Raw genomic sequence first — 26,194 nt, forward strand, 5'->3', positions numbered from 1 at the left:
CTAATGAGATCCCACAAGGGGCTGAGGGAACAAACCCAACCCAACTCCAAGCCACAGGACATAAATCTCATGTTCTTCTTCGAGTGATTGCTCCTATGCATTCCATTTAGGTGTGCGCGCTGCGCGTGCACGGTTCTTCGGAACATTTTTACCCTAGCAACTCCGGTGGGCCGGCTGGGCGCCCCCTGGAGTGGCGCCGCTATGGCGCTAGATATATACCCCAGCCGGCCCGCCCGCTCCTCAGTTCCTTCTTTCCGCCCGTGACGGCTAGTAGGAACAGTGGAGTGCTCCCTTACCTCCACAGCCCTAGCGTTCTCAATAGTTTTAGTGTATATAGTTGTTAATAGTTTGTTAGATTTCTTGTTAAAGTTGTATAGTTAGTGTATAGTATAGTAGTTAGGGAATTAGAGGGGTTAGCCCTCTTCTTCCGCCCCGGTGCGGGCTTATGCCCGGAGCACCAGGATTCAAGCCCTGCGTGGCTTGCCAGCGGCCCATGCCGGTGAGTGACCCGCACGACTCTTGCCTCCGCTGCCTCGGAGAGTCGCACCGGTCAGATAAGTGCCCCATTTGTGTGGCTTTCAAGCCTCGTACGAGGAAGGAGCGGGACTCTCGTTTAAAACAACTCCTTATGGAGTCGGCTCTCCAACCTCCGGCACCAGCTCCGTCGGCGCCGAAGCCGGCCTCAGTGAGCAGCGCACCGGCAGCACCGAGCCGCTCCGGTGCCGACGCATCTCGGCACCCGGCACCGAAGACCCGGCACCGCTCCCTTTCCCCGGGGAGGAAGCAAAAGGTGCCGAAGACGGCCGCTGCAAAACAACAGCAGAAGCCGTTAGCCCAGCCGCCACCGACTAAAACGGTACAGGCTGAGGCAGTGCACAAGAAGTGCACCAGGCCGTCGACTCCGGCGCCGCAAGGGCCGTCGAGTCCGGCACCGCCCAGCTCCCCAGTGCCGACCGAGGAAGAGCTGAGGCTCCCGTCCACGCCGGAGGCGTTCGCAACGGCGAGGGAGCTGATTGACCTCACCGCTGATACGGGCCATCAGCTACCGGCACCGCCGGTGCGGACAGTCAAGTCCATTGGAAAGCCACTGATGATGCGCCCTCCTTCTCCTGGCGGCCGAGGTGATCGGAGCACCATGATCCGCTCTCGCTCCCGTTCTCCCTCAAGAAGGCGATCGCCACCGGGCCCGATCCGCACGACGGTCAACGTCGAGGCGCCGCTCCCCATCTCGTCGCCGGTCGCAGTCCCGGTACTGCTCGCAATCGCGGTACCGGTCGCACTCCCGGCGGCGCTCCAGGTCCCGGTCGCCGAGTCGCCGGCACCGCACCAGGTCCGGCTCCAGACATCGCGGGCGATATCGCGATTCGCGCAGCCGCTCAAGGCGCCGCCGCTCGCGCTCAAGGTCCGACTCCCGGCGCCGCCGGTCGAGCTCCCGGCGCCGCCGGTCGAGCTCCCGGAACCACGCTTCGCGCAGATCCCGTTCGCCTATCAAGCCGCATGACGACCGGCACCGTCTGTCGGCACCGGAGAGGCAGTTTACCCCGGCACCGGACGTTCACCCGGGCACCGCCACGGCTCCTCCCTGGCCTTCGAGGGAACCCTCAGTTGCTTCTCCTGAGGGCAGTGCGGTAGACTTCTGAGCGGGGTCTATTCCGCAGGACCATGGACCTCAGCAATGGGGGTTTTGGGTACCCTGGGCCCAACATGAGCAGGGGCCTCCCCTTCCACCGAGGCAGCCAGGTTCAGCACATTCGGTGCCAGAGGCCACTGTCAGCAGGCCACCCCCGTCTCCCACGCCACAATCCGCTGCCCGCGGTACACCGTTGGGGCATGAGACACTGGCACCGGACTGCCCAAACGCGGAGCCAGCTCCTGAAGAGGTGCTGCCAGGTCACTCCTCGTCCTCCTCTCCCGACGAGGCGGTGGCAGGGGCGGCGCCATCGGAGCCCCCACCGATAGACCTCAAAGCGCACCAGGACCTTCTTCGGCGGGTAGCGAAAGCCATCAACCTGCCCATCGAAGAAGTCCAAGAGGTCGATGACCCCATCACGGATGTCGTGGGAGCAGACGCCCCTGTGAGAGTAGCGCTGCCATTCATCCGCACAATCCAGCGGAACAATGCCGCCATCTGGCAGTCTCCCTCCTCCGTCCCTCCCAAGGCACGCGGCGTGGAGAGGAAATATTCTGTACCACCTAAAGGGTACGAATACCTTTATGTGCACCCGACTCCAGACTCTTTGGTAGTCCAATCCGTGAACGACCGGGAGCGTAACGGACAGCCTGCTGCTGCGCCGAAGTCGAAGGAGTCCAGGCGCATGGACTTGTTGGGGCGCAAGATTTACTCGGCGGGCGGTCTCCAACTCCGCATCGCAAATCAAATGGCCCTGCTATCCCGGTATACATTTAACATCTTGGGATGCCTGGGAAAATTTGCGGAGCTGACCCCGCAGGACTCCCGCCGAGAATTCTCGGCGCTCCTAGAAGAGGGCAAGTTGGCCTCCAGGACCTTGATTAAAGCAGCGGTCGACTCAGCGGACTCGGGGGCCAGAACTGTGGCGTCCGGTGTAACCATGCGACGCATCGCGTGGCTGCAGTCATCCACTTTGCCACCGGAGGTACAATATACCCTCCAGGACCTCCCCTTTGAAATGCAGGGCCTGTTCTCTGAGAAAACTGACACGAGAATTCAGACCCTGAAGGACGGACGAGTGGCAATCCGTACTTTGGGGATGCATACACCAGCCACTCAGAGGCGTCCGTTCCGGCAACAGCCCTATCGGCCCGGGCCGCAGGCCAGGTCTCGGCCATTTAATAATCGCAGGGCCCCGTTCCGCCGCAGACCATCGGGCGGGCGGCGTAACCTGTCCCAAGGCTCGTCCAAGGCTCCTCAAGGTCCCAAGCCGACCTTTTGATGGGACGCCCAAGGACGGCACACCACTCTCCCCTCAGGATCCATCCCCTTTGTTTTCAACTCGCCTTTCCCGTTTCCTCCAGGCGTGGTGTTCTGTAACATCAGACAGCTGGGTGCTCAACACCATCCAGCACGGCTACCGCCTTCAGTTTATTTCGCCCCCTCCCTCCCACCCACCCTCCCCGTCCCTCTTCAGGGACCCCTCTCACGAGCAAGTCCTCTTACAGGAGGTCCAATCTCTGTTGAGCGTGGGTGCCATCGAGGAGGTGCCTCCCTGCAGGCGGGGCAGGGGATTTTACTCCAGATATTTTCTCATCCCCAAGGCGAAAGGAGGTCTTCGTCCCATCTTGGACCTCCGGGAGCTGAACAAGTACCTCTGCAAGCTCAAGTTTCGGATGGTAACTTTGGGGACCATTATCCCTTCTTTGGATCCAGGAGACTGGTTTGCCGCCCTCGACATGAAGGATGCTTACTTTCATGTGGCAATTTACCCCCCCCCCACAGACGCTACCTGCGCTTCATGGTCAACGAGGCCCACTACCAGTTTGCGGTGTTACCCTTCGGCCTCTTCACCGCACCGCGGGTATTCACCAAATGCATGGCGGTCGTGGCCGCAGCCCTCCGTCGTCGTCGGATTCACGTGTATCCATACCTCGACGACTGGCTGATTCGTGGCCGTACCCAAGAGCTGGTAGCGGCTCAGGTGTCCGAGATTCTGCGTCTGTTTCGATCTCTCGGCCTGCTTGTCAACGCCGACAAGTCCCACTTAGTTCCGACATGAACAGTGGAATTCATAGGAGCCGTCCTCGACTCCAATCTGGCCAGAGCCTGCCTCCCTCGGGCTCGGCACGAGACGTTGGCCTCCCTGATACGGACACTTCAGGCCTTTCCAACGACAACAGTGCGGTGCTGCCTTCGTCTCCTAGGTCACATGGCAGCGGGTACGTTTGTGACCGCGCACGCAAGGCTGCGACTTCGCCCGTTCCAAATGTGGCTGGCATCGGTGTACCGCCCTCAGCGCGACCCACTGGACATGGTGGTGGTGGTGCCGAGTCCCGCTCTCCAGTCGCTCACCTGGTGGCTGGATCCGGAGACAGTCTGCGCAGGGGTTCCGTTCCGCCCTCCTCGCCCGTCGATCACCCTGACCACAGACGCGTCGGCGCTGGGATGGGGGGCTCACATAGGAGACCTGCACACCCAAGGTCTTTGGTCAGCCCAGGAGCTCTCCCTCCATATCAACGTCCGGGAGCTGAGAGCGATCCGTCTGGCGTGTCTCGCCTTTTGGACCCACCTTCAGGACCGCTGTGTAGCGGTGTACACGGACAACACCACAGCCATGTTCTATGTCAACAAGCAGGGCGGAGCTCGTTCCTCCCCGCTTTTGCTCCTCTGGGATCTTTGCGTAACCCACTCGATTCGCCTCGAAGCGTTTTTTCTACCAGGAGTGCAGAACACGTTGGCCGACCGTCTGAGCAGGTCCTTCGCCTCCCACGAGTGGTCCCTTCGCCCAGATGTGGCTTACACAATCTTCCAGAGGTGGGGGTTTCCCCAGATAGACCTCTTCGCCTCCCGGGCCAACAGGAAGTTCCACAGGTTTTGCTCCTTCCAGGGTCAAGCTCCAGGCTCCCTCTCGGATGCGTTTCTCCTGCCGTGGACGGAGTCCTCGCTCACGCTGCTCCCCGTTTCAGCTTGTCCACCGAGTATTACTCAAGCTTCGGAGAGACAGGGCCCGCGTAATACTCGTCGCTCCGGCCTGGCCGAGACAGCATTGGTATACCCTGCTGCTCGAGCTGTCGGTTCGGGAACCCATCCCCCTTCCGCTATGGCCGGACCTCATCACTCAGGACCTCGGCAGGCTTTGTCACCCGAACCTGCAGTCGCTGCATCTTACAGCTTGGTTCCTGAGTGATTGACGGACGCAGAGAGAGGATGTTCGGCGGCGGTGCAGCAAGTTCTGCTGGAAAGCAGGAAGCCTTCGACGCACTCTACCTACCTTGCGAAGTGGAAACGCTTTGCGCTATGGTGCGACCAGCGAGGTCTTAACCCATTCTCGGCCCCCATCCAGACCGTCCTCGATTACCTCTGGTACCTGAAAGGTCAAGGTCTCGCGATCTCGTCCCTGAAGGTGCACCTGGCGGCTCTGTCAGCCTTCCGGCCCGCTATAGGAGGTCGCTCCGTCTTCTCCAACCCAATGGTAGCCCGCTTCCTTAAAGGGTTAGACCGTCTCTACCCTCAGGTGCGTCCGCCTGCTCTGACTTGGGACCTGAACCTGGTTCTCGCCCAGATGATGGGCCCGCCCTTCGAGCCCCTGGCCACGTGCTCTCTGCTCCATCTTACCTGGAAGACGGCCTTCCTCATGGCGATCACATCCGCCAGACGAGTCTCGGAGCTCCGCGCCCTGACGGCAGGTCCCCCATATACCGTCTTTCACGGGGACAAAGTGCAGCTTCGACCACATCCGGCCTTCCTCCCCAAGGTGGTGTCGGCCTTCCATCTCAATCAGGAGATCTTCCTCCCGGTTTTCTTTCCGAAGCCGCACGCCTCACCTCGTGAACAGCAGCTCCACACTCTGGACGTCCGCAGGGCCCTCGCCTTCTACATCGACCGGACAAAGTCCTTCCGGCGTTCCTCCCAGCTCTTTGTGGCGATTGCTGAGCGCATGAAAGGCGAGCCGGTTTCCTCACAACGGATTTCATCCTGGGTGACGTCCTGCATCCGAGCGTGCTACGAGCTTGCTCGCGTCCCCCCGTGCCGCCTCACCGCACACTCGACGAGGGCGCACGCCTCGTCGGCCGCCTTCCTGGCCCATGTTCCCATCCAGGACATCTGCAGAGCGGCCACCTGGTCTTCAGTCCACACCTTCGCTTCCCACTACGCGTTGGTGCAGCAGTCTCGGGACGACGCAGCCTTCGGCTCCGCGGTATTACACTCCGCCACGTCTCATTCCGACCCCACCGCCTAGGTAAGGCTTGGGAATCACCTAAATGGAATGCATAGGAGCAATCACTCGAAGAAGAAAAGGCGGTTACTCACCGTAGTAACTGGTGTTCTTCGAGATGTGTTGCTCCTATCCATTCCAGACCCGCCCTCCTTCCCCACTGTCGGAATAGCCGGCAAGAAGGAACTGAGGAGCGGGCGGGCCGGCTGGGGTATATATCTAGCGCCATAGCGGCGCCACTCCAGGGGGCGCCCAGCCGGCCCACCGGAGTTGCTAGGGTAAAAATGTTCCGAAGAACCGTGCACGCGCGGCGCGCACACCTAAATGGAATGGATAGGAGCAACACATCTCGAAGAACACCAGTTACTATGGTGAGTAACCGCCTTTTTCTCAGGCTGTTGGCTTCATGGAGCCAAGACTGACCCCGTGGCTGCTGCAGAGCTGGCTGAGCTCTGGAGATGGACCCCCCAGATAGTCCAGAGATCCCTAGGGTGTGAGCAGTGCACTGGTGTGCAAGGGTGGGCAAAGGGATTAGGCTGTCCATGCTACTTAGCGAAAGGGTCCGGGGGACTCGAGGCTCTGCCTCATGTGAGTTATGACCACCCCTGTCTCAACACTGTGGGTAAAACTGGAAAGACCAGCAATTTCTCAGCAAGACTAGCCCCTTCCCGTGATGCAACTGATGTAAGCCGTGACGAGTGCAGCATGAGCACCTAGAGAGATAGCACCCTTCTGCCCAGCCTTATTCACGTTCGTTTCCTCACTTGCATGTCTCTGGGGGAGGGAGCGCCGTTCGTGGGTAAGTCTCAGCACCGCTACTTGTGTGCTATGGGCTATCGTCTGTGACAGCTTTGATTCATGATTGATCGCTGATTTAGAGAGTTCCTGGGGCCATATCCTGCTCACCTCTGACTGGTGTAGTACGAAATGTGACTCTGTTCAAATGAAATGGGTGTTAGGTGGAAATCAGACAGACTGCTATTGGTGGGCTTCCTTCCGTCTGAGCGTTCAGAGAGGACCATTCACCATCACTTCTAGGGGTCTGATGGTTCCAGGCCAGTGGTTTGGCAGTTCTAGTGTGTTGATCTTCAAGACTAAGACCTGAATTTTCTCAAGATCTGAGCTCCCATTCAGGCACCTAAGCAAGGGGCAGATTTGAAAAGGGTACCGCATCTTGGGAGCTGAGATCTTTTGAAAATCTGGCCAGGAGTGTCCCCACGGGAGCTGCGAGGAGTTGTGTGTTTTGAAAATCTGGCTTTTATTTAGGTGCCCAAATGGAAACCTCTCCTGGAAATCTGCCTCCAACTGAGGATGCTCAACACTTGAAAATTTGGCCCTCATAGGACGTAGTAAGGGCTATATCCTGCCCTCCGCAGTACACAGTGCTTCCACTGATCTGAAATCAGCTGGTGAGCTCCTGCTGAATGTTCGAGTGAGCCGGAAGGATAACGTGTGGCCATCATGCCCACTGCTCCGTCAAGCAGGGGTTTGCACCCTAGCTTGGGAGCAGGCACCCACCTTTACACTCTGAACGAGGCTGTTGTAAAAAGCTCTGTGGGGTTTCATAAAGCAGCCTGGGAAGTTTGCAGAGTCAATAGCTGCTGCTTATCTGAGGATGATGCAGGCTCAGGCATAGCTGTTGAATTTGAATTTTCAAACTGTATTGACCATCTGGAAAAAAGATCTTAACTGCTTCACAGGGCACTCAGTGGGAGGGATTCGTCACCAGTGTGCAGAGTTTTCCCAGGAACATGTTTCTCCCAGCCCTGAAAACAGGAAATGAAATGCGTTCAATGAGATTTACAACCAACGGACCCTTTGCATGAGGTCATATTCGTGGAGCAAAAAATCCCTAACGCACTTGGGGAGTCCAGGAAAGAAATCTCCAAATTCCTAACGGTTTGGCTTTTGAAAGATGGATGGTAACGAACAGCAGAGCTGAGATTTTCCCCTCAATTGTCCCTCTGGACGTGGAACAGGTCCAGCTTTCCCTTTATTCCACATGCAATGGCTTCATCCCATCTTTCTGGCTTAGTATTTACTGTTGGGTTTTGAGATGGAAGTCGCAGAGTGGAAGTGCTCTCTAGCCCCTCAGGCAGCTGACTTCCCCTCCCCACAAGACATGTGCTTGGTGTTTCGCAGGGAGCACCCTGCTCTCCTCTGTGTGTCTCCATCTCTTGGCGTGAGCAGGGGAGGGGGCTCCCCCAAGCCGCTTTGAAAGGCTGACTTGACAGACACCAGGGGTCTGTGTCAGATCAGTGCTGGCTCTCTATGCCATTGTCAGCAGTGGGGCAACTCTCGGAGCAGTGGAGTGGATTCCCACAAAGGGAACTACAGGAAATCTTCCTGAGGGTAGGGAATAGTCTTCCCAGGGAACTGGGGGCCTCCCCACTGCCCCATGGACAAAGCACTAGAGAGTGGTGCTGAGAGGAGCAGCCCAGCGTTGGCCCTTGGGAGAAGGGGGCAGATGGGACCTAGCAGGGTTTCCCCATCTATGCACATGCAAAGAAGTTGTGGCACACAGGGACAGATACTTCAGCCGTTGGGTCAGGATGTGGGTGGGGCTGTTCCAGTGGCTGCTGGGAGCTGTACAGTGAAAGGCTCAGCTCATTTTGAAAATGGATCTTTGACGTTTCCAGCCCTTAGACAAATGAGATCTGTGTTTGCTGCTGCTAACATCCGCGGGGATGTATGCGACACTGTCCGAGAGCACACAGAGCGTCTCTGTGCCCCGCCACGCTCAGTCCAAGCACAAGGAGCACACAGCAGGCTGGATGGAGTGACGAGCCCGGGGGGGGGGGAGCGAATGGGAGGCTGGGCTGCTCTGTTTTGAAACAATTGACTCCTGTTGGCTGGGCAGCAGAAGGGAGCCCAGAGGAGGGATTTGTAGCAATCTGAACTAATTCAAACACTGCTGCACTTGCACAGCAATGCCAGGCGTTCAGGAGGAAACCTGCTTGTGGGTTTATTTTTCCACATGGAGTCCAACAACTTGTTCCCCATGTTGCTGAAACAACACTTAGCTCTATTTTATTGGCCTGGTTAGAGTGCAGTGTGAACATTATTTCAGTGCCCTGGGGCATCAGGGGTGTGAATTCCTCCCTGTCAGTTCAGACCAGTTGGGGCCCATCTCCTGTATGATTAGCTGCTTTCCAGCTCCCTGGGTACCCTTTTCCTGTGTTTGCCACAGTTCCACCGAGCTGTATTTCCAGGTATTGGAGATTTGGTAGGGCCCATAGGAACTGGCACTCTGCAGACCTGAGGGACAGTTTTCTGACAATGGCGGAATGTCTGCTATGGGCCAGTTCACCTGTTTTTTCTCCATGTCAGTGCCCCAATTAATTCACAACTTCAAGGGCCAAATTCTGCACTTAGATTTGAGGGCACAGCTCCACTTCGTGACATGAGCTCCCAGACTTCTCACGTGCCCAGTGTATCTGAGGCAATGAGACCATTGAGATAAGGCCATTAATTCTCAATAAACTACAGTCTGTATGAAGCCATGTCTTGTGCTTCTGGCCTCATGCTTTGGCTCATATGTATGTTGATAAATTACAAATAGGCAGGTTGACTACTTGAAGTTTGTAGAGCTGCAAACAATAGGTATTAAAATACTCTGTTCTGGGAGTTATTTGAGAGAAGTTCTCTGGCCTGTGTTGTACAGGAGGTCAGACTAGATGATCACAATGGTCCTTTGTGGTCTATGACTCTCATTTTTAACCAGAAGCAGCCTGTTTTCTAATGCCTGTGCCATTTTGGCCCATAGGATGACAGCGCAGACCTAAAGTGTCAGCTGCATTTTGCGAAAGAGGAGTCAGCTCTGATGTGCAAGAAACTAACGAAGTTAGCCAAGGAGAATGACAGCATGAAGGAGGAGCTGGTGAAATACCGCTCCTTGTACGGGGACTTGGAGAGCTCTCTGTCCATAGAGGAGCTGGTGGACTCCCCTCATTCGCGAGAGGCAGAACTGAAGGCTCATTTGAAGCTCGTTGAGGAAGAAGCCAACATCCTGAGTCGGAGGATCGTGGAGCTCGAGGTTGAAAACCGTGGGCTGAGGGCAGAGATGGATGACATGAAGGGACAAGGTGACAGAGAGCTGATGGGGCAGGACATTCGGTTTGCTTTCTCCTCCACCAGCTGTGGGGACTCTGGGGAGAGCCAGGTGGAACTGAGGCGACACCTGCAGTTCGTGGAAGAGGAGGCAGAGCTACTGAGGAGGTCGCTGATGGAGCTGGAAGACCAAAACAAGCTCCTCATGAATGAGCTGAACAAGTACAAGTCGGACCACGACCTGGACATTACCCTGTCTGAGGACAGCTGCTCGGTGATCAGCGAGCCATCTCAAGAGGAGCTGGCCACGGCCAAGGTGCAGATCAGTGAGCTCAGCGGTAAGGTGAAGAAGCTGCAGTACGAGAACCGCGTGCTGCTCTCTAACCTTCAGCGCTGCGACCTGGCCTCCTGCCAGACCATGAGGCCGATGATGGAGACCGACGCTGAGGCTGGCGATTCTGCGGACTGCATCCCCACCCCTCTCTGGAGAGAGGTGCCCATTGGAGGAGAGAATGATGCCAAGGACCGCCCTGAGAGAGGGCCCAGCAATGGCAACGGGAAGTCTCAGGACAACAGCCCCACCCGGCTGTTCAAATCCAAGGACTTGGAGACTCTGCTCGGCATCCGGGACCAGGCCGCACTTGTTAGCAAAGCCATCGACGTCTTGATTTCTGACTCCAATGGCTTCACCTCCAGCCTGAAGGTGTGTCTGGACAATGACTGCATGGATCTGGTGCTGAGTGAGCCAGTGGATAACAACAGTGAAAGCACCAGTGACTCCAAGCTGATCAACATGATCTTCGTGAGGCTCCGCGTCCTGCAGCAGGAGCTGAGCTCCTTCATGAGGAAGGTGGATCACATTGGGGACTGCTGGAAAGAGCAGATGGACCCTTTCTCCTTCCTGCCCAGCTGCGGCGCCCAGGACTCTCCTAAAGGAGCACTGCACAAAGAGCACAGCTCCGACTTCCAGGTAGGGTGTTTTCCATGTCATTGCCGTTCCCGTGCAGTGGTGGTTGCTTTATTTGCCATGCTGTTTCTCCTGCTTTAACAAAACAAACCCCACCTATAATGTAACCTCCTTTGTGCCTCTCTAGAGTGAACTACAAACTAACAACAACTCACTGCATGGTAATGAACCCACAGACAAGATAGGACTCTGCTCTATCAGAGTGTGCGTAGTGGGGAAGGTGGAGCCCTGGAGATTGGGCAGGCAGAGGAACACTGTTTTGGGTCATCGTCACTTCAGAACACTTGGGGCATGGGGTGGCTGACACTGAGCCTGTCCCCAGCCACAGGGTAAGGGCTCTCAAGTACAGTCCTACCTCAGCATGCCCAGGGTCCGTCCCAGGTGAATGCACTGTTCTGCAGATCCAGCAATGGCTGCATGGTCTGATGCCAGATTCCTGTCATGGTGAAACATCCCCAAGTGAGCTCAGTCCCTATCTCAGCGAGGTGGGAGGCTCGTGTGAAGTCAGTACAGTGCATGGGAGAGAGGGCAAGGGGTGCTGTCCTGGGTCTCCAGGATCCAGGTGGCACCCCACCTTACAGCCAGATGTGGCACTCTTGGGGAGAGAACTTCCCAGCCCCTTTGCTAAGTGCTGCAGAGAGAGCCCAGGAGCAAGAGACTCCAGAGTGAACATCTGAAAGGCAAATTTAGTAAGACTCTGAGCATGTCCTCTTGTCCCCGGGGAGCAGCCCCTCCATGCCGCTGGAGCAGCAGAGTGTGGCTTGGCCCAAAGCACACAATCCCCTTGAGATGCATGGTGATGCTCCCCTTGAGGATCTCCAGCAGCACCATCTCCAGCAGCACCATCTCCTCACGGTGCTGGGAGTGTGCCAAAAACCCTGAGTTCAGGCTGTTCCCAAAACCTGCCAGCATGCCCTACCTCCCCCTGAGCTCCACATCACCCAGCCCATGTGCAGCAGGAGGAGGGGGACCATAGCTGAGAACTTGCAGACTGCCAGGGGAGGGTAGAGGGCTCCGGGCTCTGAAGAGGGAGCAGATTTCCAGAGGTGGCTGGGTGGCAGTGCCCCTTTCCGAAGCACACTCTCATTTGTTCAGAGTTCTATTTTCCTGCATGCTGCTGGGTTTTAGTCCAACCCAGCCCAAACTCCCCACCCCACCAGTCACTGCATGGCACCATAACTGGGGTTTGCACATTTTTTCCCTTTCTCTCTCCCTCACCCCAAACAATCCAGCCCACGTGTCTCCTCATCCTGTGTTTCTTTTTGTTTTCCACATTGTCTTATGCCACGGTGCTGAAGCTCCTCTTCATCTTCATCCTTTTTGTTGTCTTGTAGTTCTTTGCTGTTTCTGAGACCCATTGTTTTGTTTGTTTTTCTTTTCTTCCCGCCCTTTTGGTTTGTTCTCATTAACTTGCCCATGCATGCAGCAGCCAGACTTTAGGGACGGCCCGGACTGGGACGCCGCGGGGAGCCGACCCCATGACCTGTACTGCAGCAACAACACCATGGACGTGGACTCCAATGTGAAACTCCCCAGGAATTACAAGCCCTACCGACCTGACGAGAACGACTCCTATGTCACCGAGGTAGGTGAGCAGAGGGGCGGGAGCTCCCCGCCCTGCAGGGGATGGGGCTGGCCTAGGAGATGCTGAGTCAGTGTGGGGAGAGGGAAGGCCAGAAGATGTGAAAGGGGAGGCACTGATGTGGAGCAGGGGTGGCTATGCTGGGCCCTTGGGGATCCCCCATGGGAGAGCTCTTGGCACCTGTGTTCAGCAGGCCCACGGCCCAGCTGGGTGAGAGGGAGCATAGGCCCAAAGAGCTGCTGGATCGCTCTGAAAACTGTTTTCTGGAGCTTTCTAGATGTGGATGGGGAGAGCTCCCCTCTCTCTGTGGTAAATGGGGTGATGGGGGAGAGCACCGCTGAGCTAGTGGGGCAATGGGGCAGACCCCTTCTAGAGAGCAGAGACTCCAGCTAGCATGTTCCAGCACTGCCCGGAGGGGAGCCAGTTGTCCTGGGAGGAGAGGAGGCTGTGAGGATCCCGGGCTGCCATAAAGTCCTGCAGCCCCTCTCGTGTCTTGGAGCTCAGCCAGCTGGTGATATGGGCACTGCAGGCACGCTGCTCCCAGCAGGACCACTTCCCTAAGCAAGCAGGCGCAGTGTGACAGAGGGACAAGCAGCATCAACCTGAGTGTCCCTGAAATGCACCTGACCCATACATGACTGAGGTCTGTGTCTGTTAGCTGCTGTAGGGGAGGGGGCTTCCCCCTCTCACGATCTCCCACCTCTCTGCCCAGATCTCCCTGTGTCTGTCTGACGCTGGGAGGGATTCTGATTGCTTCTCCACAGGCAGGAAAGTGCTGCCAGCCCCAAACAAAGAGTGCCTTGCCCAGAGAGCTCCCTGTGCTTTCTGCAAGCTGCCCACCCAGTGCTCCGTCTTCCTGACATGAAGCCTGGGGTAGTTGGCTTTCCACGAGCTCTGGGAAGCGTGTTTGCATCCTGTCTCTGAGCCACCTCCTCTGTGCCACGGGCTTTGCGCTTCTGTGGCGCAGCACCTTCAGTGTTACCCTCTGCTGAGCCAGCCTGTGGGTTTGTTGCCAGGTTTAGCCCTGACCCAGGGTAGTTTCATGCTTTTATGCCCAACTCACGAAGTATCCATGGACCCAGCTCTTCTGCAGAGCGTATGGAATAGTCTGTGTGTGTTCAAGGACGGCCTTGTATAGCACGTGGTACATTTCCGCAGCAGCTGCTCAGGTTGCAAGGCAAAGCTGTAACAAATTCGAAAGGCCAGTTTCCTCCTCATTTCAGCTCCATGTGTGGTTTGCAGCAGGGGCATGTAACCAGGTGGAGGTTTAATTTGCCCCAAAGCTAACTGTGGTTTGGCCTTTGTGGCAGAAGATGGAGCCATGACTAACTGAGAAGCCCTGCCTCTCCCCTCCCCAGTCACTGCCCCAGAGCTCGGGTCAGGGCACTCACAGCACGGCCCTGCCTCAGGCACAGCCAGCAGGGCTCTGCTCCCTGGTCCTACCTCCACTGTCCACGGTGTCGCTGGTGTGATTGGCAGCTTGGTCCGTCCCCGTCCCCTCTGACTGGTAGTTCTGTGCTGCTGGGCCCAGTGCCCTCAGCCGCCCCCATTGTCCTTGTGCAGCTGGCATGAGCCCTAACCCTTGTCCTGGGCTGCCGGTTAGTAGGGTTTTCCCCAGCCTGGCCTAAGGGGGTTTCCCCACCCCCTTAGCACCCTCCTGCCCCCACCTGCTGCCCCTTCTGCCGAGGCTGGGGGCTGCTGAACCCACCTGCTCTTCATTGCCTGCTCAGCCTGACTGTTCGCAGCACCCCACTTGCTGCTGCCTCAGCTCCCCTGCAGCCCCAGTGATGCGCACCCTAGGGCAGGCATGGATCTGGCTCTCTGTGGTGTTTCTGCCGGCTTAGTGCTAGCTCTGTGGCCCTGCCCCTCCCTGGTAGGGGGCATTCTGGAGCGGGAGGGGAATGGCTCCAGGTATGGCTGCAGCAGTGATGCAAGGCAGGGCCTGTGTTGGAGGTCTCCCCGCTCCTGGCTACCCCTCAACAGGGGGGAACAAACTGCCCCGCCAGCCCTGCACTGGCCAGTCTCTCCAGAGCAGGGTCTGGGTTCTGAGCTGCGCTGGCATGAGTCTCATTGCTGCCTTTCCACAAAGCGGCATGTTCCTGCCAGGCTGGCTCTGCTGACGGGAATCTCTGTACAAACTGGTGCAGTGTTTGTGTCCTGGCCTCCGGGTGCACAGCCCTGCTCCACGCCCGGCTGGTGGCTGGAAACCTTGAGCTGTGCCACCTGGCGTGCTGCTCCTGTCAGACCCGGGGAGGGCAGAGCTTTGGGAAAGGTTGGCGCCATTGGCCTGGGGCTGTGGATCTCGGGGGGGCCCTGCTTCCAGACGAGCGGGTGTGGGGCACCCAGCCAGCAGTGGGGCTGTTGGCTCAGTTGCTCTGAATTAACCAAGGTCCAGACATGGAAAGGGGGCCTTTAAAATATGGGGCTGGGACCCCAATGGCAGGGGATGGGCCCGATGGCTCACTAGAGGTCCTGTCCCTCCCTAGGGATCCTGTGAGCAGCCAACTACTGCCAGGCATGTCCAGGGAGGAGACCCTTGGAGGGACAGGTGCACTGGGAGAACAGAGCTCCTGGAAGGGGACCTTTCCAAGAGGCCGGTTCACACCCCAGCCTCCAGCATGTCTCCAGCAAGCGCTGCTCAATGTGGCTCTGTCCCTGCACCACCCTTCAGCTCCTGGGCCAGGCCCGGTGTCTCCGAGCTGCTCCCTGAGTGCAGTGTGACTCTGTGGCTAAACCGAGAGGGATTTGGTTAGGGCCCGGGTGAAGGCCCAGCCTTTCCAAACCACTGCTTGGCTGCAATGGCCTGAGCTCCCCCCGTCCCAGCAGCAGCACGATCAGGGCTGGGGCCTTTCTGCTTTCATATGCCCTTGAGCAGTGGCTGCCCCGAGGCCCCAGTAAAGCAAATGGCCACCTGCCCCAGGCTCCGAGTCCCTGTGTGCCTGTCTGCAGCCCCTCCCAGGCTGGCTAGTGAGGAACCTGGCGGGAAGGACGTGGCTTCTCCGTTTTAAAGCTGGCTCGGCTGCGGGGCAGAGCGGTGATGAGCTCAAGTCACCGCATGTGTCAGGAGCAGAGACCAAGGGTGCAGGCTGGGGTGGAGCCCAGGAGAACTGAATCCGCCGCCCGTTCCAATGCACTGGCCCCACTGCGGGCTACTGTGGGCGTTGCTCTCCATGGGAGTGGAGCAAGGCCTGGGCGTGACGAGGCGCCAGGGGACTGACTCTGTCCACTGCCCATGCAGATCAAGGAGCTGCAGCTGGTGCTGGCTGAAGCCAACGAGAGCCTGCGGGGCCTGCAGGAGCAGCTTGCCCAGGAGAGGCAGCTGAGGAAGGAGGAGCTGGAGAACTTCTCCCAGAAGATCTGCCAGGTCAGTGAGAGGTGCCGCAGGGAGCTGCTGCAGCGACCCAGTGTGGTCTGTGCCATGACCATCTGCCCCTGCCTGGGCTGGGAGTGACTGGGGGGCAGCCAAGAGCCAGGCTGGGCCTTGGGGATAGTCACAGAGCTTGGAGGAGACAAGCACAGAACCCCACCCCACTCCCAGCACCTCCTGGGTAGGCACGAGGCAGCCACTGCCTGCCCAATCTGCTGGGGAGGAGAGGGCGAGTCTCCGTGAGAGCTTGTGGCCATCAGCTCCTTCAGAGGAGTGTGCAGCACCCAGGGCCCCCGCTAACTCAAACCCTTCTTCCCCAGCACTGGCAGAGCCGTGCCACAGCCCCTCCTTGAGACCTTCAGCGTGCCCAGGGCCCGTGGGATTGCCCCCTCCCCCCGCCCACCAGCATGCCTGGGGCCTGTGAGATCACTCCTCCTTTCCCTCCCCCACCAGCACACCCAAGGTCTGCAGGATTGCCCCCTTTCCCAGCCCACAAGCACGCCCACGGGATCACCCCCTCCCAGTGCAGCTGGGGCCCGCAGGATCCCCCCAGTGTGCCCAGGGCCTGTGGGATCCCTCCCTCCTCCCCTCCCCCAGCACACTTGCGAGATCATCCCCTCCCTCCCCTCGCCCACTAGTGTGCCCGGGGCTCTTGAGGGGCGCACACACTCCCCATAACCTGTCGTCAGGGCAAATATCCAACAAGTCCATATTTCTCCCCCATCCCCACTGCTGCGGCCCACAGCTCCCTGGCACAGCACCACTATCTCCAGAGGCAGGTGACCCTGCTCTGGGCCCTCCCTCTTCCACCGCTGCTGTCCTGGTGCCCATGGGGCCAGGGAATGAATGACAGCCCTAGGAGCTCTGCTCCAGCCTCAGCCCCTCCCCACCAGGGGCCTAACCCCCCAGTCCCACCACCTGCACAGATCCTGCAGCAGCACCCCCTCGCGTGGCTGAGGGGAGGATCCGTCTCATGGTGCTCTCCCCCAGCTGCAAGAAGACCAGCAGAAGGCTCTCCTGAGGCGGGAGTTTGAGCTGCAGAGCCTGAGCCTCCAGAGGCGGCTGGAGCAGAAGTTCTGGAGCCAGGAGAAGAACCTCCTGGTGCAGGAATCTCAGCAGTTCAAGCAGAATTTCTTGCTTCTCTTCATGAAGCTCAAGTGGTTCCTCAAACGCTGGAGACAGGGGAAAATCCTTCACAGTGAGGGCGATGGCTTCTTGGAGGTAGGACATGCAGCCAGGAGCTCCCATCCCATAGTCTGCCGGGCACAGGGCTGCACTTTCCCAACTGGAGAGACCTACAGCAGAGTCTGTGCAGGCAGCCAGCCATGTGGCATGGAGTGGAGCCGATCCCACCCTTTGTGACCCTTCATGTAGATATGCAGCCTGGAGAGCCTGTGGGCCGCAGCCTGAGAGGGAGCTTGGCATGCTGGGACCTGCAGTCTCTGGGCTATCGGCTGGGTAGAGTCAGCATTGCCAACTCCCATCACTTCTGGCCTGGGGAGGGCCACTGTAGGGACTATGGGGGTCAGTCTGGCTTAGCCGTTCCTTCCTCTCTCACATGGGACTGCGTATAAGGTGCCACCTGGTGCCACCCTCACGCTCTGCAGCCCCCTAAGAGCCCTGCTCATTTAACCCAGGTCACTGCAGGAACCAGCTGCTAGGCAGTAAAGTCCTGCAGTGTCCTGCAGTGAAGGGCCCCGTGGCCCATTGCTGGGCAAGCTGCTCCCTGCCCTGTGCTCTGTCCTGGGTGGCTTCCTGCATCTGGGTGGTGTCCTGTCTCCTGTCTCACACTCAACGCCCCCAAACTCAGCGGGTTCAGAAAGGCCCCAGGCTGAGGCTGTGTGTGGGGACAGCCTGGGCAGTGCCAGCAAAGGTTGGCTTGTGCTGGATGCTGCCCTCTTTTCTGCAGCAACTGGGCTGGGCAGCTCAGTGCAGGGGGCGGAGTGGGAGCAGCATGGAGACGTGGGAGTAACAGCAGGGCTAATGGCTCATTGCCTTCGGTGTCGATTGTTCTGTGGGCAGAGGTGGTGCCTGGCACAGGGTTTTTCTGACTGGGGCATGCTGCTGCCCGGGGCAAAGGGCCACGTCTGCCTCTCAACGGTGCTGGCTGCTGGAAACCTGCTGGCTGTTACCCGATGTCAGCTTGCACTCAGCTCCCCAGCAATGGTCACGTGCTAGGGAGGAGGTCACAGGGCAGGAAGCAGGAGAGTCCGGAGCCAGTGTAGGTCAGCCTTCAGACTCCAGCCCTGCATCCAAGCAGACAGGCTGGGGCCTGTTAGTCTCCGGGCTGCACCTCTGCATCATTACTGTTCATGTGCATGTCCGTGAGACGCCCATCTACATGCCACACCGGGGCAGCTGCTCCCTGCTCTAATGCCAGTTAAGTGCATACTGCCCCTCGGGGAAGCTTGCCCAGCACCTGTCTGTGCCGGGCTCTCGTCCCTCGCTTCTCTGAGAACTAAACTCATTCACAAACGAGAACAAATGACGTGCACAGAGTGTGCAGCCTCTGGACGGCAGCGACTGTGTCTGAGGCTTGGTAACAACAGCCTCTTTATGGCCCGGCCTTGTGCTGAGGCCAGAAGATGACTGTGCCCTGGCACGAGGCTGCGGTTTCTGGTGCCTGGTACGGAAGAGCAGGAAACACGAGCTGGGGAGGTGCTGAGACCAGATCACCCCCACCCCACAGCTCTGCTGAAGGCCCTCAGTCCACGTGTGCAGCTCCTCCGTTACTCTAGTCCTGGGTATCACACACAGCTCTCCTGGTGGCCCTCCTTTCCAGCTCACAGTCACCTCCTATCCCTGGGCTCTGCTGGGTACAGGCAACCTTGGGTGCCAGCTTCTCACTGCCCCAGGGCCCCTTCCCCCCACTCCCCTGGGCCAGGAGCCCCTTGTCTGCCCATGGCTGGAGGCTGAGGGGGACCGAGCTACCTCCCCTCATTGTATCTTGTCGTGTTTCCAGGTGAACAGCATGAAAGAGCTGTACCTGCTGATCGAGGAGGAGGAGCTCACCCCACAACAGCAGGCCGATAACAAGACGTGTGCCGGAGACATCTGGACCCAGAACACGGTGAGCTGGGACCCTGGCACACCTGCTGCAGCAAGCGCCCATGCGCTGAGCTTGGAGCGGTGGTGGTGGGGCAAGTGCTCTGTAGTCTCTGGGTTCAGCCCGGTTCCCTGGGCACAGGCTGGTGCCTGACATCCCCCATCCCTTTCCCACTCAGTTCTCATTTCCTGAGAGCCGAGAGCACCCAGGACCAGGAGGCTGTGCGGAGCCAGGCTGGGGTAGGAGGGTACTGTGCCCATGGGAGTTCAGGCAGCCCGGGGGAGTTCAGGCAGCCCGGGGCCCTGTGTGTGTCTTCTGCGGCAGCCCCTCAGTCGTGCCATTCTGGCCCCTCTCCTGGGCTGGCAGGAAGGACTGTGGGTTGGTGTGCTGCACCCCAAGCCCAGCACCGGCGGCCCGGTCAGACTCTGCCATCTGAGCAGTGAGGCCAGGGGCCCTGGTGTGTGCTGGGAACCAGGGCCAGAGTTGCAGTGCAGGCCGCTCATGCTATTTGTAGGCATTGGGGATTGATCGGAAAGTGTTAATGCCGCGCAGACGAGCCGAGGTAACATGGCTCCCAGTGCTGGCAGGAAGGTGGGTGTTCCTCAGAGATTGGGGCTGCAGATCCTGTGCAGGGGTGGGCAGGTCTGTACTGGAAACATCACCCACTGCTGGGGGCTGTGGAGAGGCGTTCATGGTTGAGGCTGAGTGGGGGCTGTCTCTGAGCCTGGCCCAGCTCAGGCCTATGGGCACGGGTCCATGTTTACATTGGAGAGCAGCAGCCATCCAGATGTCTGTGCTTAGCCCTTGTAAGGCAGAAGCTGGATGGGGAGGGAGCCTGCATGCAGCTTCCAGGCTGGGCTCTGAGGGACACTGCAGTGCTGGGCATCTGTCACCAGCTCCCCCTGCGAGCAGGATATCCCATAGCAGGCAAACATGGTATGGGGTAAGCTCTGGCCGGCCGGAGTCTCTGCACCAGGCCATTACGCTTTCTGTGTCATGTAGAGCAAGGGGCTGGGCCTGACCAGCAAACTCCAGGCCTAGTTTGTGGCAGAGCCGCTGTGTCCTGTGGGCTCCGGCTTCCTGCTGCTCTGTCTGCTGAGAACAAGGTGCCTTTGAAGCCTGGCTCCTTACTATGAAAAACACAGCGTCTGGGTGTAGCTGGCAGTACAAAGGAGCCTGAACTTCCCATCCCTGGGGCTGCACACCTGGCTGCCCTGCCCACAGCGCTAGCCCAAGATCTCACAGCGGAAGTGCCAATGAAGAGACACCCTCCTCCCCCCACTTCAGCGTGTGAGGTTCTGCTGGGAGCCTCCGTGGAGCGTGCCAGCCTGCGTGCCCCTCTGCCCTTGTTCTGCAGACATTCCTCCTCTTCTCTGATCCTCCAGGGACCCAGGAGGGCCTGGGGTCAGGGACGACCAGGGGTGCTGGGAGAGGCCCTGGGGCTGCACCTTCTCAGCAGCTCTCACATGGAGACTGGCCTCCCAGCCACCGGGCAGGCTTGGCCTTCCTGAGACCGCGGCAGCTGGGTGAGCTCAGTGGACAGGACCAAGTTCTGCAGGAACAGGCACCTGCTGCAGCTTCCTGGGGTCCTTCAGCCCAGGGCTGGCTCCAAGTTTTTTGCTGCCCCAAGCAACCAAAACAAAACAAAACAAAAAAGCCAGAGTGCTGCCCCCTGAAAAGTGCTGTCCCCAAAGGGCCAAAATGCCGCCCCTTGAAAAGTGCTGCCCCAACACATGCTTGGAACGCTGGTGCCTAGAGCTGGCCCTGCTTCAGCCTGTGGGGTTGGGGGAATGGCCTCTCACCCTCCTCAAAGGCCAGGGACGGGGTAGCCTCTACATGCTGAGTGCAGGGTATGTGCACAAGATGTCTGACCCCAGGGTGGCTAGCAGGGGTCCGTGCACTGTTTCCCAGCCTTCTGCCCCGGAACTGCTCCAGCAGGGGCGGGGCAGCGGGTGGAAGCCAATGGGCAGAGAGAGCAGGTGGTGGTGGAACACTGAGCTTCTGCTGAGCTGAGTCATGTTCTCCAAACTGGTGCCAGGCGAAGGGGAGAGGACAGCTCCCTGGAGGCTGGCAGTGCTGCCGAGGGAGCCCCTAGGCATTCCCCAGGACTCCTCTGCAGCCTGACAGCTTCGCAGGCCGATGGGATGGAGGGTTAGAGCCCAGTGAACGGGGCAGGGGCTGCAGCCGTTTTCTGCCCTGGCATCAGGGCCGGCTCCAGACCCCAGCGCGCCAAGCGCGCGCTTGGGGCGGCATTTTGCCGGCAGGGCAGCAGGCGGCTCCGGCGGACCTTCCGCAGTCATGCCTGTCGGAGGCCCACCGGAGCTGCGGGACCAGCGGACCTCCCGCAGGCATGACTGCGGCGGGTTCGCTGGTGTCGCGCCTCGGGTGGACCTCCCGCAGGCATGACTGCGGCGGGTTCACTGGTGTCGCTGCTCGGGTGGACCTCCCGCAGGCATGACTGTGGAAGGTCTGCCGGAGCCGCCTGCCGCCCTCCCAGCGCACCCTCCGCAGGCACGTCTGCAAGAGGTCCCCCGGAGCCGCGGGACCGGCAGCGCGCCCCCTGCGGCATGACGCCCTGCTTGGGGCGGCCAAATTCCTAGAGCCGCCCCTGCCTGGCATTTGCTGGTTCTCCAACCTGACTGCCTGGGCCCGGCATGGATGGAGGAACACTGGCCTGCTGCACACAGCAAGGAGTCTCCCAGCCCTCCAGCAGCTGGCCAGGGTCCTTCTCCCCTTTGTATGATGGGGACTGGGGTGGAGGGGATTTTTGGAGCAGTCTCCCAGTCCTGTGCTCTGCCCTCCCAACTCTGCAGCCTACTGGCCTGGAGGGCCTCAGGGTTACTTCTGTGTCCCTTCCCCCTATGGGATCATCAGTCTCAGCAGGGGGGTTCTGCAGGAGGTTTGATGACCATGACAGGAATCCGATGTGTATTGCAGGGTGCTTCTACTGCCCCTCGCTAGAGTGCTGGACTGGAGTGAACCTTCCTCCCCCAGGTCCCTGGGGCAGGGGCTGGACAGCCCAGCTGGCTCCAGTGCTGCTGAACTGGCTGTAGGGCAAGGCACATTCTTGAAACTCAATCCACGGGAGGAGGCAGCACAGCCTAGACCAGAGCCCTGGTGCCTGCAGAGCTGCCTCTTCCTGTCCTCATTGCCTGGTATAGACAGACACGGGGCCCGCAGAGCCCTGCGCCCACTGCTACTCCCCCCTTGCAGATGTCTGTGAACAGCTGCCCAGGCTCACGCCTTTCTCCCTTCTCCTGCCCGGCAGCCCAATGAGTACGTCAAGACCCTGGCAGACATGAAGGTGATCCTGAAGGAGCTGTGCACGGAGCTGCGTGAGGAGAGGCGGGGCATGAATGAGCTGCAGCTGCAATTTGCCAAGGCCAAGGCTGCCTGGGAGGTAGAGCGGACTGAGCTCAAGTGCCACATCGCCCAGGTAAGAGCAGCAGACTCTTGGAGGTGGGGGGTGGGGTGGGCATTTTCCTCTTTTGGCTTCCTTCCTCCATCACCCTAAAATCCCTGCTTTGGGATGACCCTCCTTCCAGGACAGCAGGATGGCCCCAGCAGACCCGCTCAGCAGGGCTTTGAATGCAATGGCAGCGTGTGCTCAGAGCCCAGCAGGGCAGAGCACACTTCCCGGTGCTTGTCTAATATCAGAGGGGCTGGGAGCTGCAGGAGATGTCTGCAGGCTGATAAACTGGGCTGGGGCAGAGGATGAAAGCAGTGCATTGTGGGGATCTTAATTAGCAATCTCTGCCTCTGCTGAGGGAGTTTCTATAGCAACAGAGCTGACACTGAGAATCCAATTGTTGGAGTAAATGATGCCCATTATTTTCCTTGCAGGGATTGCTGGGCTGGGGACCCAGAGCAGGTGGGAGGAGTATCCTGGCTGGAGAGATCCCAGACAGAAGCAGTGGAGAGGCTGGCTGCACGTGCAGTGAGCTTTGAGGGTGCTCAGCAGGGACCCTGGCTGAACAGGATAGCTTTCCAGCACCACTGTCATGAACTGGGATGTGGGCAGCCAAGCCTAGTGGTTGGAGCAGGACTCAGGCACCAGAGTCAGGAAGCCAGTAGGCAAGTAGGGAACAGACTGGGCAAGCCCGGAGCAATGCTGGGAACAAGCCAGGATCAGGGCTGAAGCAAGGCTAAGAGCAGGGCAGGCACCAGAGAGAGAGCAGCTGCGGCCGTGTGTGATGAGCACCCAGAGATCATTCAGTCCTTGCTGTTGGGTGTAAGAGCAGGCCTGGTGACCTCCTCAGCCAGTCAGGTGGAATAGTCCATCAGGTGGCCCTGCTGTGCTCGTAGGCTGTCCTGAGACTGAGCAGGTGCAGTTGCAAGTCCTCACTTCTGACAATCACTCATTTTGGGAGATAGTAAGAGGTGGTACCCGCCAAACTCCGCCCATAATCCATGCTACACCCACGTGTGATGGCAAAATGAGGTGCCGCTTGCGGTGGATTGGTCGGCAGTTTTCAGAAATTCCTTGAGTGCTGATTGGCAGTGAAATAGTCAACAGCGTTGCCATCATTAGACTGTAGGTTAACACTCATGGAGCTGCATGGACCAGCTCCCATCTCTGAGTTCTTTTGTCAGGCTTTCTGCAGACTCAGGCAGACACCACCACATCTGTGACACTAGGGTCACCTTTTCAACCAGGAGGCTCAGTATTTATCTTAGTGACTCCATCTCATGTGTGTCACAAGTAGAAGGAAACAGCCCGACCTGGTGAATCAGCCTGGGATCAGAGAATCAAGCTGGGCTTTTTCCTATGCATAGGAAACCACTAATAAAGGCTTTGTAGCTAACTTTGCCCTGTGTGGCCCCACTAGTCAGCAGGCATTAGCACAGGGGTTGCTGAGTGGGAGCGAGTGAGCAGACTCCAGACCCTTCTTTGTCAGCTGTGCTGGCTGGGCAGGGCTGCCAGGAGCACAGACTGATTTTAGTCCTTAAGGACAGTGGCTCGGACTCTGATCCACACACTGCAGCGGGAAGGGCTGTTTCTGAGCAGATCTGCACTTTAAGGCGAGCAGATTCCAGTGACATTCCTGGCCCATCTAACATCAAGAGTCCATTATGCTAGCCTTGCAGAGCCGATTCATCTGGCAATCAGCCCGTTTTCCTAAAGCCTGGAAATACTCGCCCAGTACATGTCCACTCTGTGGGCTTTCCCAGAATTGGTGAACGTGCAGTCCCTTAGCTGTGCAGGGTCGATGTCTCTGGCCTACAAATATTCATCTCCAAGCTGTCGTGTGCTCAGAGCCATGCCAGGCTTACGTGCAGCTCAAAGCTTAGTGCTGAGATCAGCAGAACCCAACTAGTGGAAATGAAGCCTGGATTTATGGCCTCATTGGCTCCAATGACCGGACACAATAAAGGCTGGATGATCACAATGCCCAGGCTTCAGGAGACTGTGTTACTCGACAGATTCATTTGGGGAACCGTTTCATGGCCAGGTGCTGCAACTGCACCTGAGCTTGGGAGCTGGAGCCAGCGTGTTGACAAGACCTTCCCTTGGGGGCGCTGTGTGGGTCCCATGGGTCACATAGGGTTGCCAGGTGTCCGGTTCTAAACCTGAATGTCTGGTTGAAAAGGGACCCTGGTGGTGGTGCTGACTGGGACGTTAAAAGTCCGGTCAGTGGCGCAGTGGGGCTAAGGCAGGCTCCCTGCTTGCCATGGCTTTATGTGGCTCCCAAAAGCAGTGGCACGTGCCCTCTCCAGCTCCTATATGTAGGGCAGCCAGGGGACTCTGCACGCTGCCCCTGCCCCAAGCGACCGCTCTGCAGCTCCCATTGGCTGGGAACCACGGCCAATGGGAGCTGCAGGGGCAGTGCTTGCTGATGGAGTAGCACGCAGAGCCTCCTGGTCGCACCTCCGCATAGGAGCCAGAGAGAGGACATGCCGCTGCTTCCAGGAGCTGCTTGAGGTAAGCACTGCCTGGATCCTGCACCCCTGACCCTCTCCCACGCCCAACCCCCCTGCCCCAGCCTACATCTCCCTCCTGCCCTCCAAACCCCTCAATCCCAGCCCGGAGCACCCTCCTGCACCTCAAATCCCTCATCCCTGGGCCCACCCTAGAGCCTGCACCCCCAGCTGGAGCCCTCCCCCTCTCCCCCATGCCCCTGCCAAGCCCTGATCCCCCTCCCGCCCTCTGAACCCCTCAGTCCCAGCCCAGAGCACCCTCCTGCACCCCAAACTCTTCATCCCCAGCCCCATCACAGAGTCTGCACCCGCCCAGAGCCCCCTCCCGCACTCTGAACCCCCCCAGTCTGGACCCCCCTTCTGCACCCCAAATCCCTCATCCCCGGTTCCACACCAGAGCCTGCACCCCCAGCTGGAGCCCCCACCCCAGCCCAGTGAAAATGAGTGAGTGAGTGAGGGTTGGGAGAGCGAGTGGGGGGAGGGGGAGATGGAGTGAGCGGGGGCGGGGTCTCGGAGGGGCAGTGCAAGGGTGTTTGGTTTTGTGCGAGTAGAAAGTTGGCAACCTTAGGGTCACACCAGGCACCTTTGGGGATGTCAGTAGCCGGGGAGCCGAGCTTGTTTCTAATGGTGGTTAACCCTGTTGGGAAAGGGGCGCCCTCTGTTGTGGGGGGTGTTGTGAGGCGCAGTCAGCGGAATTGCAGCCAGCCTGGAGTGTCAGAGACCCTCTCCAGCTGAGCAGGCTGTGTGTGCTGGTGATTTGCAGGCCGGGGGAAGGAGAACAGTTAGGCCATTAGGCAAACACAGTGGGCGAAGCTGGGAGACCTTCTGCCAGACCTGCCATCCAGCAGCAGGGCCAGAGAGGCTGCAGCTATAACGTTCCCCATCTCGGAACTGCAGCTGCTTCCCGGGTGCCTTTCTGTCCCCTCCCGAGCATGCGATGGGCCCCACGCGGGCACCTGTGCCAGAAAATGGAACAGCTTCCCGCGGCACGGTTACTAGTAAAACAGTCAATTCTGTAAATGGAGAGAGGCCAAGCTCAGCCCTGGGAGCAGCTTTGATATGAATGTAGCACCCAGCATGGCCCATGGCACCTTGCCTCTTCGATGCACCCTGCAAACCACCACCACCACCCTGCCTTGCCCTGGGGGAAGCTCCATGTTACCCCATTCTGTGGAGGGGAAATGGAGGCCCAGAGAGTGTGACATGCCTCCAATGTCACAGTCAGTTCTCGAGCCCCGCTCTCGGCGCTAGCCATTAGGCACGCGCTCGTTCTCTGTTTTTAAGCCTCTACGGTTGTAACAAAGGTGCCTGTGGTAATGTATTAAAATCCAGGTTTAGGTGTTGAGAGCTACGTGTGCATTTGAGTGCACGGTTACCACAGCTGTTTGCACACTGGGGTAATTGTGCAGCATCA

General features: G+C 58.7%; 1 protein-coding gene across 3 annotated transcripts in view; it reads left to right on the forward strand.

The window, feature by feature from the left end:
* The window catches only part of SOGA1 (suppressor of glucose, autophagy associated 1), a 102,357-nt gene that overhangs the window by 45,238 nt on the left and 30,925 nt on the right, over positions 1 to 26,194 (forward strand). For 2 of the 3 annotated variants that reach the window (XM_039498894.1, XM_039498896.1), the window contains exons 5-10: positions 9,616 to 10,869; positions 12,293 to 12,451; positions 15,687 to 15,812; positions 16,806 to 17,036; positions 18,778 to 18,885; positions 22,130 to 22,297. In XM_039498894.1, the coding sequence (XP_039354828.1) occupies positions 9,616 to 10,869; positions 12,293 to 12,451; positions 15,687 to 15,812; positions 16,806 to 17,036; positions 18,778 to 18,885; positions 22,130 to 22,297 (2,046 nt within the window). The remainder of the gene's footprint in view (positions 1 to 9,615; positions 10,870 to 12,292; positions 12,452 to 15,686; positions 15,813 to 16,805; positions 17,037 to 18,777; positions 18,886 to 22,129; positions 22,298 to 26,194) is intronic. The other variant, XM_039498895.1, reaches the window with a different exon arrangement.

This window comes from Mauremys reevesii, linkage group 13 (genome assembly GCF_016161935.1).
Source record: "Mauremys reevesii isolate NIE-2019 linkage group 13, ASM1616193v1, whole genome shotgun sequence".
NCBI classification, from domain to species: domain Eukaryota; kingdom Metazoa; phylum Chordata; order Testudines; family Geoemydidae; genus Mauremys; species Mauremys reevesii.